We start from the raw sequence: 15,709 nt of genomic DNA on the forward strand, positions 1-15,709 counted from the left end.
TACTGGAAGTCAAACACACACGCGTGCGCTAATGCAAATGTAGGTCAACAAAACAAGAAACCTGATTTATAATGTGCAACGTGCTTGTAAGTGCAAAGGCAAACAGAAAAGCGCCCTCATTAAAAGCACATGCTTTAAGATCTAGCTGCTTTAACATTAACGCTAAAATAAAAAAATCAATAAAAATATGTAGATAACGTGTGTTATCTATTGTACGTATGGTTCTCAAAATTAATTTATATTTAGTGGTCAAGGGGTCTGTCCCAGTACCCACACTTGCAATCTGTGTACAACTTTTCAGTATTTTCCACTTTAAAATGAAGTTTAACATGTCTGTTTAGTAGTCCCTATGTAGCAGACAGCACAATTTAATTTTGAAGTGACATGAAGTGAAGGCCAAGTATGGTAATCCATACTCGGAATTTGTCCTCTGCATTTAACCCATCCAAGTTAGTACACACACATTAGGAGCAGTGAGTAGTGAAGAGACACACACACACACTGCAAAGTGTGGACACACACACCCGGATCAGTGGGCAGCCATTCACTGCGGCTCCCGGGGAGAGATCTGAGGTTAGGTGCCTTGCTCAAGGGCACCTCAGTCATTTCCTGCCAGTACTGAGAATCGTAATTTAATCTAATTAAGTGATTAAAAGCAGTTGCAAACATTCACAAAATACACATCTCATCTCAGCACAGAGAACAAAAAGGCAACACTTTACATTTACTACCAAATAATATGTAATATCTAATGAATTTAACATACATTGGAAATGACGGGATATGCTTGATACTCTTTTGTGGCAATAGAGATAGTTGGGCATGGTTCATAAAGACGTCTTGAAATCACAGGACTTTTCTTTTGTTTTGCTGTATTTCCTATTGAAACAGGAAATCTGACTGAATTCAAATAGCATACTACCATTATACTCAGACTATGTCTGCCATTTAAAGATATTGCAGAAATCAAGTGATATGGTATTGTGCTATTCTGAATTCAGTCAAACTTCCTGTTTCAATTGAAAATACAGCAACACAGGAAAGAAAAGTCCTGTGATTTCAAGACATCTTTAATAATATTATGTATATTCAATAGTATCCACTAAATTAGTCTGAAAGATTCATTTAAAAATGGTAAATAATGTGCCGCTAAAATATTAATTATATAATTAACTGTAACCGTTTGGAAAGATACTTCCAAATGATATTTGTTTTCCCAATTATCAGGCAAAAGTACTATTCTGTACACATTCAAATCAGAGTGAAAGACTCGTCTACTCAATGCCCAGACCTGTTCAGAACTCATCCACAGACACAAAAAGCTGCAACAAACTGTTTATTTGCATGGTTTTGTTTTTCAACAGCATATTCTATAAAAAATATGTATTCTGATAGAAAAAGAAATGTAGAGTCTGAAATGATGACATAAATGCTTGACATCTTTAAAATCCCTTGCATATGCACCTTACTGTGATAATAAAAAGATTGTGGAGAGTAATTGAGAGTGGCTCACAGTTAGAGATAATATATGGTTTTAAATGGAAAAAACATTTAAAAGGAAGACAAGAAAAGTAAGAAAGGGCAGATTTAGTTACACTTTTTCAAAAGGGAAGAGATTTTTCTGCTCCCCGCGTTTCTCTCGTTTAGATACACGCCGTACAATCTTTTCCTCTTGTTCCTCTAGCCTGTTCTGCGGCCATGAACTAGCCAGAGAGGGAGGAGCTTTCTGATCCCTGCCCTCTTCCTCCTCATCGGAGGACAGTCCTTCAGCCAAGCCTTCTTTCCCTTGCATAAGCTCCGTCCTCGATGCGAGCCCCTGTTGCCCATAGCGACGCTTCAGCCTCTCTTTTATCAACAGGCCTTTGACCAGCAGAGTCCAGTTAGCCACTACACGCTTCTCACGTTTCTGTTAAAAGATTCGAACAGTGATGTCAATATAATATTTACAAAACACACATTCTTTACATTAAAATCAGAACTATTTCTGAATCCTAGCCACATTTTTTTTTAGATGTTGGGTGAAGTTGACAATTTTTTTATAACACCTAAAAAAGACCAAGAAATCAACACACCTCTTGATCTTTCTTCTGCTGGATATCTTGCTCATTTTCCCAGGCTGCTTTCAGGATTTCTTGGTGTTCTTCACAGACAATATAGCCATCGTTCCTGAAACACATTAATCCAGTCAAATTACAGATTGTACAGAAAACATGCATACATTTATATGCATTACCGTACATGTTTCACCCAGACAGAAATTGATACACATTATATTCTTATACCATGTATGAAGTGAATGCAACAAGAACGTGCATTCGTTCGTGAGTGGTGCAGGTATGAGTTAGCATTTTAGCACTTCCTGTTCCATCATCCCGAAGGTTTTTTGAATGGGTTTTTGGTTAAATAAGGTCTGTGGTGAACACACGCTTAAGATACTTTCACATTTTATTCTACGACATAAAATACATCAATATTACCCCACTCGTGATTTTTTTAAGCCGTTATGCTTCTTGAAAAAGGCGTTCTGGCGACTGTATTCAGGCTTCAAAATTCATAGAAGTTAAATTATCTTGATGGACAGTCTCATAAAATTGTGTTGATCACAGATCTTGTTTTTTGCGATAATCCAAAAGCCTATTGAAAAATCCATTGGGTTTTTTGTTGAGGGAACCAGTGTGATGCTAGCTGCCGGTTGGCCTATAAAGTTACATTATACCTTCTCCACTCTTTTGTAGTGTAAATCAAATAAACTGAAATGTGACATGTATATATGAAGACCTTAACTGTGAGTGTGACTAGAAGATTGATGGGCCATTTTACAATGTGCATCCTGTACGTAACAACACAACTTTTACAACAAAAAAGATGTAATAATGATGATGTGGTAGTATGTCCCAAAACTTGCCTACTCTTCTGCTACACATTTTACAAGTTTGTACTGTTTCTTTACAAAAAGAGTACATATTTTTAAGGTATAGCTTAAGTAGGCGAATTGTAATGTGATGCATGAGTTTTGACCTATCACATTTCACAGTGGGTGGGGCTACACAGTGTGAATCTGCATAAACAGAAACCAAGCAAGTGACAAAATGTCCACATGTCCTGTCACACAGTTGTGGCTGGATAGGACAAAACATGCATCGCTTTTATCGTATTGCACCTGGTTAGGACATGTTAAACACATAAAAACACACAAACTTACACTGCATGTGCAAATCCACAATGGTAATCAAAACCCGTCACTGCTGTAGCACAGTCTATGTTCAGTTTTCGAGCCACTCTGTGTAGATTTGGCAAATGCACGTGAACACATCCTACTGGTAACATGCACGACTTAAACATGTACACATTCCCGAACTCATTACGTGGTACCTGAAACACACAAATTCAGATTAGAACTCCAGCAAAAGAACAGATCAGTATATCTCATGCAATTGTGTTCTTAAATCTTATTTTAAAAAATGAAATAAGTCAAACTCACTTTGCCATCAACGGCGATCGGAGGCTGGTACTCTTCAGTTTGCCAGACTCCAAAAAGAGGCAGATCTTTGACACCTTTCTGCTCGGCCATCATCCTGGCCTTACGAGAACGATTGGAAAAACCAACCACCATCTGACAGACAGCACTTAATATTAAAAACAAGTCATGGCATATTTATTGTACAGAGGTTAAATACGCATGAAAAAACTCATGATCAAAACAGACCTTGTATGGCTCTTCTCCTAGTCTAACTGTTCTTGCTTCTTTCAACCAGGTATCTCTAGAATGGAGCGTCTGCACACAGTCTCTGAAAATAAATAAACACCATTAACAAATGGCCAGCATTTCTATTTGTTCTAGTGTCTCAGATGTGGGAAACTATCTAAATAAGTCCACAAAAATGGAAATAAAATGTATTTTATAATCACCTTTAAGATCACCTTTGCATCATCTAATGCTCACTTAAAGTGTTGTTGATAACTAAAACTATTAAAGATAGTTTTGTCAATAAAATAAAGCTGAAAGAACATGGAAAATAAATATCAGATGAAAAACAAACTAAAAATGATAAAATACTAAAACTAAAATGTACATGATAACTGAAAATATTAAAATGTAAAATGAAAAATAAAAATGAATAATAAATAAAACAAATAAAAATATCTACTTGAATGGGGAAATCCTGAAATCTCAAAAACTGCTTGTCGAACTCGCATTTAAATAACATATTTCAAATCAGCAACAAAATCTGGCATAAACAGTCCCATAGATGTTGTTCTTATTCTATTGTTAAGAGTTTTTTTACAGGCTTGACCAGCCAACCAGAGCTTCGAACAGCCAACCAGAGCTTCGAACAGCAGCTGCAGTGATGCAATGACTTTACCAATTTAAATCATTTTCAAGGCGAGACTTATTCAGCCATACTGCGCGTTGCATTTCCCTCCATTCATAAGCAATATGAATGGAGGGAATTTGTATATCTAAAGTCTTTGGTTTAATATCAGGTTAATATCTTTGGTTTAAAAAGATATTTGGTTTAATATCTATGGTTAATAATACTGGTTATTGGTCATAACATCAAAATGTTTTTCATAATTCAAACAGTATGCCTTGTTCTAAAGCAGATTTACAAAAGGAATATTCATCCATCTTTCATATCATACATTACAATGTTGTGATACCTACATTCACTTGTAGTACACAAAATATATGTGGTTTACCGTGAATAAACTGGTTCTCCTCTGCAGTACCCCAGAACAGCGGCTGTAAAGGGGTAGAGGGCCTCGTATTTAAGCAGGTGCCTCTTAAGCGCATACAGTGGATGGTTTTTATATTCTGCGATGGATGTTGGCAACGGCTTGTTCAGTATCTTAGCCTGCATCTGATGATGAGGAGCACAGGTAAATCTTAATGCACGTCACATGTGATGTAGGCAAGTTATGGCGCTTTTCCATTACCAGTACCAGCTCGACTCGACTCAGCTCGTCTCAGCTCGGCTCGGCTCGGCTCGCGTTTCGCTCCGTTTTCCATTGCATAGTACTTCCACATTAGTACCTGGTGGTCGTCATAGCGACGCGACACACACCCGCTACCCACACACACAGGACAATGGAGGAAATCGAGTGTATGCTGTTTTACATAATATTAGTAATGGGTATATCACGCAATCTCTGGCAAAACTATTTAAAAATGCCGGGGTTATACAGGATACTCCGTCTGGCGCGTGCAATGATGGCGCAGTGAATAGTGACGATTCTCTCTGACCAATCAGCAGTCACCCGTGTGTCACGTCACGTTTTAGTATCGCCTCAGCTCGCTTAGAACCTCGCCGGAGGTGATACGAAAAAAAGTACCTGGAAGCAGGTACTGGTACAACTTTTACACAGTGGAAAACCAAACAGAGGCGAGTCGAGTCGAGGCGAGGCGAGCCAAGGCGAGCTGGTACTGTGCAGTGGAAAAGCGCCATTAGTGTGTGAAGATTTTGAAGAAGTCTCTTATGCTCACCAAGGCTGCATTTATTTGATCAAAAATACAGTAAAACAGTAATATTATGAAATATTTTCTATTTGAGTATATAGTATTTTAAAATATAATTTATTGATGGTAAAGCTGAATTTTCAGCATCATCACTCTAGTCTTCAGTGTCAAATTTTTCAAAATCATTCTAATATGCTGATTTGCTGCTCAAGAAACATATCTTATTATTATCCGTTGAAAACAGTTGTGCTGCTTAATTTTTTTCTTTTTTTTTTCGGAAACTGATACATTTTTCAGGATTTTTTGATAATTAGAAAGTTCAAAAGAGCAGCATTTATTTGCAATAAAAATCTTTTGTAACATTATAATTGTCTTTACTTTTGATCAATTTAATGAGTCCTAACTGAATAAGACTATTGATAAAATAAAATAAAAGCTTTTGATCACATGTGTAAATGAGAGTGCAAACGTACCTCCTGATCCTCCTTCTGTCCTCGTTCAGCATCTGGAGACTTGTAAAGCTCCATAGTTTCTTCCCACCATTCGGAGTCGACGCGCCGTCGCCGTGATGATGTCAGCCACGTGGGGTCATACCTGCTGCTAAGATCTTTCAGGTAGCCCTCGTCATCCACGCCCACCACATAAGTGATCGGTTGAGTCGCCTGATCGGAGCAGAGCTGCGGTTGGCCAACTCCTTGATCCACATCAACACACACCCACCTCCCGGTACTTTCCAAATAAACCTCCAACCACTCATCCACCCCTTTTCCCTCTTTTCTTTTACGTCTTTGTTTCTTTTGCTCTTTCTCCTCCTCCTCCTCCTCTTCACTTCTCTCCTCCTGTTTGACCTCGCTCGACCTCCGAGGAGCCCCACCTTTTCCTTTCAGCTTTGGCTTTCTGCATACTTTCATGGTCCCGTCGGAGTCTTCACTGTCATCCTCATTGGTTGGCTGAAACTCCTCTTCACTCTGTTCCTCCTCCTCGCTGCTGGCTTCTTTGTATGACACTTTTGAAGCTACACTTCTTCTTCTGCTGTTTTTGGGTTTCAGGCCCCCTGCTGCCTCTTTCGGTCCTCCTTCCTTTTTCTTTTTCTTTCCGCCTCTTTCCTGTTTTACTGCAGCAGTCGCTGATGATGGGCGTTTGGAGCCAGGGGATATCTTAGGCTTTGGGGAGGGTTCCTCTGATTGATCTTTCTCTGGAGAGCTCTTGGTAGGTGTGTTCTTGTTCTTAAAGCAAGAAAAAAAAATTCAGTTCATTAAAAAACAAAGAATTTTCACAAGCAAAAGAAACAGTGAGAATCCAAAAAAATCACCTTGGTAGCAGGTGGTGGCTTCAGAGGAAGAGGTTGCAAAGACAGCACCAAGCGGCAGAAGAGTCGCAATGACCGCAGGACCAATAAGAACAGCTGCAGAAAGTGACATCACAGGTCAGAACCAAACTCAGATAAACATCAATACACTACCACTCAAAGGTCAGCAAGATTTTTTTGAAAGGATTTAAAACTTTTATTCAGCAAAAATATATAGCAGCACACCTGTTTTCAACATTGATAATAATTTTCTTGAGCATCAAATCAGCATATTAGAATTATTTCTGAAAGATAATGTGACTGCCATCACAGGATTAAATTATATCTTAAAATAAATTAAAATAGACAACTGTTATTTTAAATTGTAATATGTTTTTGATCAATTAACTGCAGCCTTGTTAAGCATAACAGACTTCTTTCAAAAACATTTAAAAATTCTAACCAACCCCAAACTTTTGAACAGTAATGTAGCTTGTATCTAATTAAGGTTACATTAAGTTACATTACTTATATACATGATTTATGCATAATTCATCCACTATGAGGTCAAGGAAAGCAATATCTCTCTCACATAGGTCATCTCCTCATGGTCCCTCGCTGATAAACAGCCAATTCGTTTTTCCAGCACAGTCCTCAACTCCACTCCATTCTCCTCAGGTAAGGCGGGGTTTAATGTGAACGTCACTTGAAACCTGGTAGGGGGGGTAACACCACAAAAATGATTAATTTACAAAACACAATAAGAGATTATCAATCCAAATATAGCACAGGAATACTTGATCAAATTTGTATTTTGCAGAGGCACATTTTCGTGGCTAAATGTTAATTGTGTATATCAAATCAGTGCAATCGGATTATTTAAGGGCCTGTGTACACCTGGTTACTTCATAGGTTTTTATTGTTGGGATAGCTATGTTTGTTAAAAAGGGTTCCATTTACACTTGGCCACATAGGCCAAAAGATATGAGTAGCATTTTGTCTATCATCAGCTAGTCTCGCGTAGCCAGACCTTCAGACTGACGGCTGAAGGTCTGGAATTCATAGCAGCTTTCTTTGGCCAAGGCCCGCCCATAAGGCCGTTTGACCGACATGTCAAACAACCAATTACAGTTAGTTTCGTTCAGCGTCACGTTTCGGGGCGTGGAAATGTCCCCACAACAACAGACCGGTGTGCAACAAGTCTCCACTAAGTGCCTCAAACAAAACTCCTGGACATCTCTTGAAGAGTCTATGCCGTGAACCTTGCATACTTTTGAGAATCCTACGTTTAGCTGATCTTGATAAATGCTCATTGTCACTCATGTAAACACAACAGTTTTTCTTCCGCAATCACACGTCTGCGCATTGTTTCCCGGCGGACCGAAAATAAACGCGACACTCGCGCCCCCCGGAAATCGGATAAAATTCAACCAATCAGATGACGACTTCGACATTCCTGAAGGGTTTCCAGTTAAGTGTACCATATGCATCAGACGTTTAGCCAACGTTCCGTGGGCGTGACGTCTGAGGCTGAGACTAATCATCAGCTAATTTCAAGATCAAAGACCGCAACAGGAGAGAGCGGCATAAGATCCTTTAGTCTCACTACTTTTAATGAAGATGATTACCGTATGTGTTAAGCTTCTGCAACTTACTTTTGGTTTCATTTGCAGCAGTTTGCACATTGGCTTGCTGAAGAGATAATCAGCTACTTGTCTGCGGTGATGCGTGTTGCGGTAGTGCTGTCATATCTGGCTATAACATGTCATATATAGCCTATAGCGCTCTTACGCGTTTATTTTTTAACATTTTGGGAGGCGGAAAATTTACATATGTGGCTTCAACAACCAGATGCATTAGCACATGTCCAGTTTCACCTGGAATGTATCTCAAACCACCTCTAGCAGTTTGAGTGATCAGATTTATATCAGTCTCAAAAGCGTTTTGGAGGGTATTTACCGCTACATCTCGTCTTTTCATGATTGGATAGCTATCCAATCAAGTGCCCAGGTGTAAACAGGCACTAAGACGCATTAAATGGATTGTCCAACCCAAAAAGGAAAATTCTGTCATCTTTTACTCACACTCATATAGCTCTAAACCTGTATGATATTCTACTTCGGAGACATTTCTCAAATATTTTCTTTTATGTTGAACAAAAGAAAGAAAGTCAAACAAGTTTGGAGTTAAATGAGGGCGAGTAAATGATGATATTTTAATTTTGGGGTGGAACATGCCTTTAAGTGACCAAGTGTAATACTCCCCCAAGAAGGCAAATCAGGCTTACCATTTGAGAAGCCCCTCCAGGAAGCCAGTGTTTATGCGTTTTATAGCAACTGTGGTAAAGTGGGCAGGCAGTATTGACAAGGCAATAGCCAACAGGTCAGGCTCACAGACGAGTCTGTTTCGAAACAAACCGCCAGCCAATAAGCAAAGCAAATGAACCTGTTAAACAGAGTAAAAAAGAAATCAAATCATATACCAGTACAATTCAAGTAAGTAAAAAAAGTTATGAAAAAGTTCATATTATACATTACAACATATTATTGCTATAAACATGATGTGTTATATATAGGGCTGTCAATTTAACACGTTAATTAAATTAATTACTTTTGGAAAAATAATAATAAATTTAATGCATTTAATGCACCCGCCCCCTCCCCAGACGTAGTTCATCTTACAGTTCACATAGTTGATTGGTGATGAACATGATGGAGACTGCACCTGTTTCTGAATATTGATCAATCACAAGCACGAAACTGCTTGAAAAAAAAAATCAGCTTTTTCAAACTGTTTTGGTCTGTAAAATACATCTAAATACCAATTCAAATGAAGTTTCTGAAAAAAATCATGGCTGTTGTAGCTTAAGAATGCATGTTGATTCAAAGTTATTTCTAAAAACGACTTTTTGTAATGTCTATTTCATGCTTTTCTCATTTATCACAATAATGACTTAAAATTATCTTTTAGGTGTAATTTCTCAGCCAAATTTGATGTGCAATTAATTTTAGATTAATTAGATAAAAAAATGTAATTGCTTGACAGCCCTAATTATATTATTCAAAAAAGTGGGATCAGAACGTTTTTTTCTGAAAGAAATGAATACTTCTGAACGATCATGTGACAATGAAGACTAGAGGAGTGGCTGATTCAGCTTTGCCATCACAGGAATAGATTACATTTTAAAATATATATTAAAACAGAAAACAATTATCTTTGTTTTCACAATATTACTATTTTACTGATTTCTTTGAAATAAATGATGGCCTTGATAAGCATAAAGGGCCCGATATACTTAAAGCGAACTGGTGTGATGTCATTTCGAACAACATCAGCCCAAAAAGAAGTTTGTTTTGTTCTCGTTTCGTGAGTTTGAAACAGTTTGCCAAAGAGAACTTTTCAGAAAAGTCGTTCTGGCTGGTAAACACCATTGAACTACCACTGGTCCGTGGCAATTATGTAATAGGTAGGTGTGTTCTGAGGCTCCACCTTCTTTCACATGGAAATCTTCTCCAGTTCATTTCTTCTGTTCAGTTCGCCGAGGTTAGACATCCGCAAGTAAAAACATGAACACACTGGAGAGCCGATTAGTTTAAAATAGAAAATTAAGTTGTATTTCTAACTGAAACACTGACACTGTTTTTCATGTTTAATACTGTAAAGATGCTTCCTTTTGAACAATCTATTGTATAAAAGGGTATATAAATAAACTTGGCTTGATTTTACTGGAGTGCCGAATTGGAGAGCTTGTGCAAACATCCACATCGCCTATGATCAGATGCTTTCATGCTTTTTGTCATTTTTGTTGTGTTTATTTTGTTATTGAAAGGGAAACGTGCAGCACATTTTAACACATTAATTTAAAGGGTGGCGTTGGATGTTCGCTAACAGTATTACGACTGCTCACGTATTTTGAACTTCTTTTTACCCCAAAACGTAAACGAAGAACAAAAAATAACTTTGCTGTGAGTATATCGGGGCCTCAAGGCTTTCAAAATGTTAGTGTGTGTATGTTTAGTTGAAAAAAAGACAAAAACAGACATAAACACACATACCTTGTGGGTATCCACCAGCAGCTCCTTGTTAAATCGTTTCATCGTTCGACGCAGATAAGTTTCAAACTCTGCTTTCCTTTTCTCCCTGGAAACAGTTGTCATGGTGTTACGATTTTCCTTTTAATCTTTCTGACCATCACAGCTCCTTTTGATTGCAACTATCTTGTGGACATTTAACACACTAAAGAATTTCATCACTTAGCAATCTGCCACTTATTATCTCTCTCTCTCTCTCACACACACACTCACTTCCTCTGCCTCTTGCGAGCCATGTCTGGAGTCTCGATCTCAATCTCCACAGGTTTTGACAGTTCTGCTAGGTCTGTCGAGTCCATAGGACCCAGCGGTTCTGCCATCTCTGCGAAAACACACAGTTCAAAACAGGGTAACATCAGTGTGTATGAGTGCTGAAAAACATGCCTACTTAGAACACTTACTTAATGATATTGAAAAGAATAAACATATACAGTCTAAAACAAATATCATTAATTCACAAAATGAGACTATATACCTTCCACTTCCTCCCAGTCCTCCTCATCTTCACTCTCTTCCTCTTCTTCTTTCACTTGTTTTGATGGGCTCATCTCCTCACTGTTGTCACTCATGTCCTCTGGCTCTTCAGTTTTAACTTTGCTGTCCTGGAAATACTTGCTTGTCCTCTCGTCAGAGGCATCTTTGACCTTTTTGGACACACGGGACGTCACCCTGGAGTTTTTGCGGTTGTTTTTGTCCACAATACCATTTTCTGAAACAGACAAGCAGGACATGGATGACAGCAGAACAAAGATATACGAGAGAGCAGGAAACATTTATTTCCTCATCAGTCAATGCTGGACACACTTGATTGACATTTCAGTCTCCATTTTATTACTTAAATGTGTATTTTAGTCAAAATTGTTGTTGTTGTTTTATACAGAATTCTAAATACTGTCTAAATAAAAATGTCTGAAGATCCCTGGGTCAGAGTATTAAAGGGATAGGCCTACTCCACCCAAAAATGAAAATTCGGTCATCACTCAACCTCAAGTTGTTCCAACCCTGTATGAGTTTCTTTGTTCTGTTGAACACAAACAAAGATATTTTAAAGAATGTTGGTAATCAAACAGTTGATGGTAGCCACTGACTTCCATTGTAGGGAAAAAAAATACTATCCAAGTCAACTGTCTGGTTACCAACATTCTTTAAAATATCTTCTTTTGGGTTAAAAAGAAGAAAGATCTCATACATGTTTGGAACAACATAAGGGTGAGTAAATTATGACAGAATTTTTATTTTTGGATGAACTTTCCCTTTAAAATTGACCCTAAAGCACCCAAAACACACATGATCCCAAATGTGTACGCTGGACACGCCCACACTCATTTATTTGGTGACATTCATTCAATGAACTGACAAGAAGAAGGGCTTCATTTAAAATGCATCCGTTAAAAACAAGCACCGCAAGAGAAGTCGAGCGAGAGTGTCTGCACACCTGCATACTGCAGCTGTCTGCATCAACCGTGCACTAAATTCAAACTATTACTGTTCATATTCATATTATTCTAAGTTTGAGCATCAGAGAAACAAACTACATTTTTATGGAGCGTAGATACCTTTGTTTTTTTGGGTTTTGGATGCCGGTTTTTTCTTTGCAATCTGCTTCGGTTTCTTTGTGTCCGTTTTCTGCTGTGTCTCTTTTCTCTTTGCCATTTGTCGTTTCTGTGAGATCGCGGACTGTTTCAGGACAAATTAACTCTGATGCTTTCAGAGAAAGAGTGATAGACTTGCATTACACGTCAACGTCTTGTGTAATGTAACCTGAAGACCACTGTTACCCAACACAATCCCTTTCCCACCTTTCATAACACCGAAAGCATGCATTGCTTGCAGGAGATCCGAATTTACGTCACATCCGCCTCTACTTACGTTGTATAATTGCAATGTGGTGATTTAAACGCTAGGAGGGGATGTTGCACAGACATCCTTTATTGTTATCAAGGTGTTAAAGGGTAGTTCACCCAAAAATGAAGGTTGTGTCATCATTTACTCACCCTCAAGTTGTTCCAAACCTCTGTGAATTTCTTTCTTCTGCTGAACACAAAAGAAGATATCTTGAAGAATGTCGGTAACCAAGCAGTTGATGGACCCCATTGACTTTTTTCCACAGCTTGAGGGATTTTCATTATGGGGTGAACTATCCTTTTAATCATCATAGCATACATATCTAGCTTGATAATGAGGATGTATATGGTCCTGACGACATTAAACCACTAGTTTTTAACACAATCCCATTTTATGTTTTATAGATCAAATGAACACACAGACAATTGTAGGCTACAGTTATGCTTTTATTACTTGAAGGTTTTCCATTAAGCTTGGGAACATTTGAGCTGTGATAAACACTAATTAATGAGTGCTGTTAAACACAGGTAGGCAGAGATGATCATATTTATGATGCGGTGTGATATTAGCTTGCCATAGAACAGACAAGAAGTGTATGGTATGCAATTATATTCAAAATTGCTGCAGTTTGTATTATATAGGACATTAACCTCATTCAGTCAAGTTCATTAACATTTGGGCCTGACTGTGTGTGTCTGTGTGTGTGTGTGTGTGTGTGTGTACCTGATGCAAATGAACAGCTGTTTTAGCATCACTTGGCAGCAGATGTCCAGCCTCTGTGTGTGTGTGTGTGTGTGTGTGTGTGTGTGTGTGTGTGTGTGTGTGTGTGTGTGTGTGTGTGTGTGTGTGTGTGTGTGTGTGAGAAAGAGACTTCAGAGAACCGTCTGTGTACTTGATTGGCAGGGCAGAATCAGATATTCTCCCTGCAGCCAGCCAGACTCAACGGGCATCTGTGCCGGGACCGATGCCAGGACAGGTGTATGTGTGTCACATGATTGGCATAGAAAGAGTGGTGTTTGGCACCAAGTCTCTATGACGACACAGTCCCCCAGCCCTGCATGGCTTCCATCCCTATATGAGTCCTGAGCACTCTCAGATAGGAATAAAAAGCCATACGGGGCAAAGAGCAACGAGAGAGATCTCTTTCAAACATTTACACACAATAATTCCATCTAATCTTTATGCCAGCACACAGAAAACGTGATTCCTTAGTTTTGTGGTGTAGAGCGACATCCAGTGGACATGTCCGGTATTACAAGTTGGCCGTGCTCTTTAATCGCACTGCAATAGTCGTCACCACTACCGTTGTGACCATTAGAGGACAATCTTTGCGATACAACATTGACAAAAATAACGTCATATCCCTAAACTTAAAAAAAAAAAAATAGCGCTAGATTTTACCCGCTGGAGCTAAAATGTCAACGCCAAAGTGTGAGAAGAAACCGCCTTTTTTGTGAATAGCCTAAAATTCACATTCCCCTTACTGTAGCAAAACCGATGCATTTTAAGGTCGATGGCATCAGTAGACACATTTTTATAACACGGATCTCCGGCACATGCACCTGTTGTCCAGCCATTGCGGTGTCTGAGAGTAAAAACGTGAAAGCGCAAGCGAGTATTTTCTCTCCATCCGTGCACGCGCAACAGGAGTAGTAGGCTACAAACCGACGAGAGTCTCTGCATTAAAAAAAAACTTGTAAAATAGATTTAATACAAGGCAGGTTAAGCAAAACTACACATCGTGGTGAAGGTCGAGCTATGTTCTCCAGCGGCTGACTTACAGTTCGGTGCGTAAAAACTAGCAGCGCAAATCACCACCCGTCATACATGACATTAGGATGACCAACACATGATGATGAAACGACTGGAAACGTCCGTGTGACATCCTTGCAACATTTCTGTTCACTACATACTGGTAGGATAAGTTAACAGTTATTCATGATCTATTTTTTTTACCCTACTTTTACAATTAATTTTTCCTAATTAAATATTATTACTAAAACTAATTGACTTTACATGTAGCCTAATTAATAAAACATTACTAAGACTAAAATGCTACTAGTAATAATTGGAATAGACACTATTGTCTTACAGGTAATAGGCTACTAATGGTGTATTAGGTTCTTGAAAAACTAGAATATATAGGGATAGTAGGCTAAGGCTATATTAACTAAAAAAATAACTAGGCTACAAGAATATAATGAATATAGGTAAAACTATTAAAACTAGAATATGTAGCCTACAATCATTAGTTGAAATACTAGTTGGAAAAGAATAGTTGGCCACAGCTCCTCAGGTTTCAATTGCAATTGACAATGGAATAGTAGCCTATGGATAATGACTAATTCCAAAGGAGTAATTAGAGAAGAGACCAATTTAATAGATTACAGCATCGGAATATGAAGGCTACTAGACCATAATGAAATATGGAATTGGTCGTATTTAATAGAAGACAGTAGCCTACTGACTTTTATGGATTCCTGGTAGGCTATTTGAAATATATATATATTATCAACAATGTAAAAATAAAAATTAGTTACGGCATGAATGTTAAAATTGCGTGCCATAGGCTACTATACCTTCTTTTCTGTTTTAACAGTTCGACGTAGACTCATTTGACTCGAGTTTTGCCCTGTAAGAGATAAGTGAGTCAGACAGAGATAGACAGAATAGCCCTTGATCGATCATATCAGTGACCGGATGAGAGGAGCCATGGCGCAGCAGTCTGACAGGAGAGAGAGGATGAACGGTGAAAGTCTGTCCGGCTGCTCCAGACTCCGGAGGGGAGAAGTCTGCGATATAGCAGCGGCTGAGGTGAAAAGTTAGCGGAACGGCATTCCTCATTCCAAAGCATGGATCGGAACACGTCCTCCCGACCCAAATGCCCGTGTTTCCAGCTCCAGTGCCTCATTCAGATGATCATGAATAGGTATCGGTATTAGCGACTGTGAGCCAGCAGGTGGATGTCGCCTCGCCCAATCAGAGTCCCGGTTTCACGGGGCACAGCAGCGTCAGTCAGTCAGTCAG

The 15,709-nt window shown here is 38.7% G+C and overlaps 1 protein-coding gene across 2 annotated transcripts; it reads right to left on the reverse strand.

Annotated features, from left to right (window-relative positions):
* Window positions 1-1,318: 1,318 nt before the first annotated feature.
* On the reverse strand, window positions 1,319-12,738 carry xpc (xeroderma pigmentosum, complementation group C). 2 transcript variants are annotated; one of them, XM_079638191.1, is made up of 15 exons: window positions 12,637-12,738; window positions 12,394-12,541; window positions 11,313-11,546; window positions 11,051-11,159; window positions 10,802-10,886; window positions 9,034-9,191; window positions 7,339-7,459; window positions 6,771-6,863; window positions 5,932-6,684; window positions 4,702-4,862; window positions 3,707-3,788; window positions 3,482-3,613; window positions 3,203-3,372; window positions 2,073-2,166; window positions 1,319-1,906 (listed from the first exon to the last, which is right to left on the reverse strand). In XM_079638191.1, the coding sequence occupies exons 2-15, from the start codon at window positions 12,488-12,490 to the stop codon at window positions 1,592-1,594; spliced, it is 2,604 nt and encodes an 867-aa protein (XP_079494317.1). In that variant the 5' UTR covers window positions 12,491-12,541; window positions 12,637-12,738; the 3' UTR covers window positions 1,319-1,591. The 2 variants fall into 2 exon arrangements, with proteins under 2 accessions (XP_079494317.1, XP_079494316.1); XM_079638190.1 differs by having other exon boundaries at window positions 12,394-12,706.
* Window positions 12,739-15,709: the final 2,971 nt, after the last annotated feature.

This window comes from Phoxinus phoxinus, assembly GCF_949152265.1.
Source record: "Phoxinus phoxinus genome assembly, chromosome: 15".
Lineage (NCBI taxonomy): Eukaryota > Metazoa > Chordata > Actinopteri > Cypriniformes > Leuciscidae > Phoxinus > Phoxinus phoxinus.

Coding starts and splice junctions, on each gene's coding strand:
- xpc (XM_079638191.1), bottom strand. CDS start 12,490: ATGGCAAAGAGAAAAGAGACACAGCAGAAAACGGACACAAAGAAACCG. Junction 9,192..10,801: donor TGCTGGTGGATACCCACAAG/GTATGTGTGTTT, acceptor TCTGTTTAACAG/GTTCATTTGCTTTGCTTATT. Junction 6,864..7,338: donor ACCATGAGGAGATGACCTAT/GTGAGAGAGATA, acceptor CACTTTCTGCAG/CTGTTCTTATTGGTCCTGCG.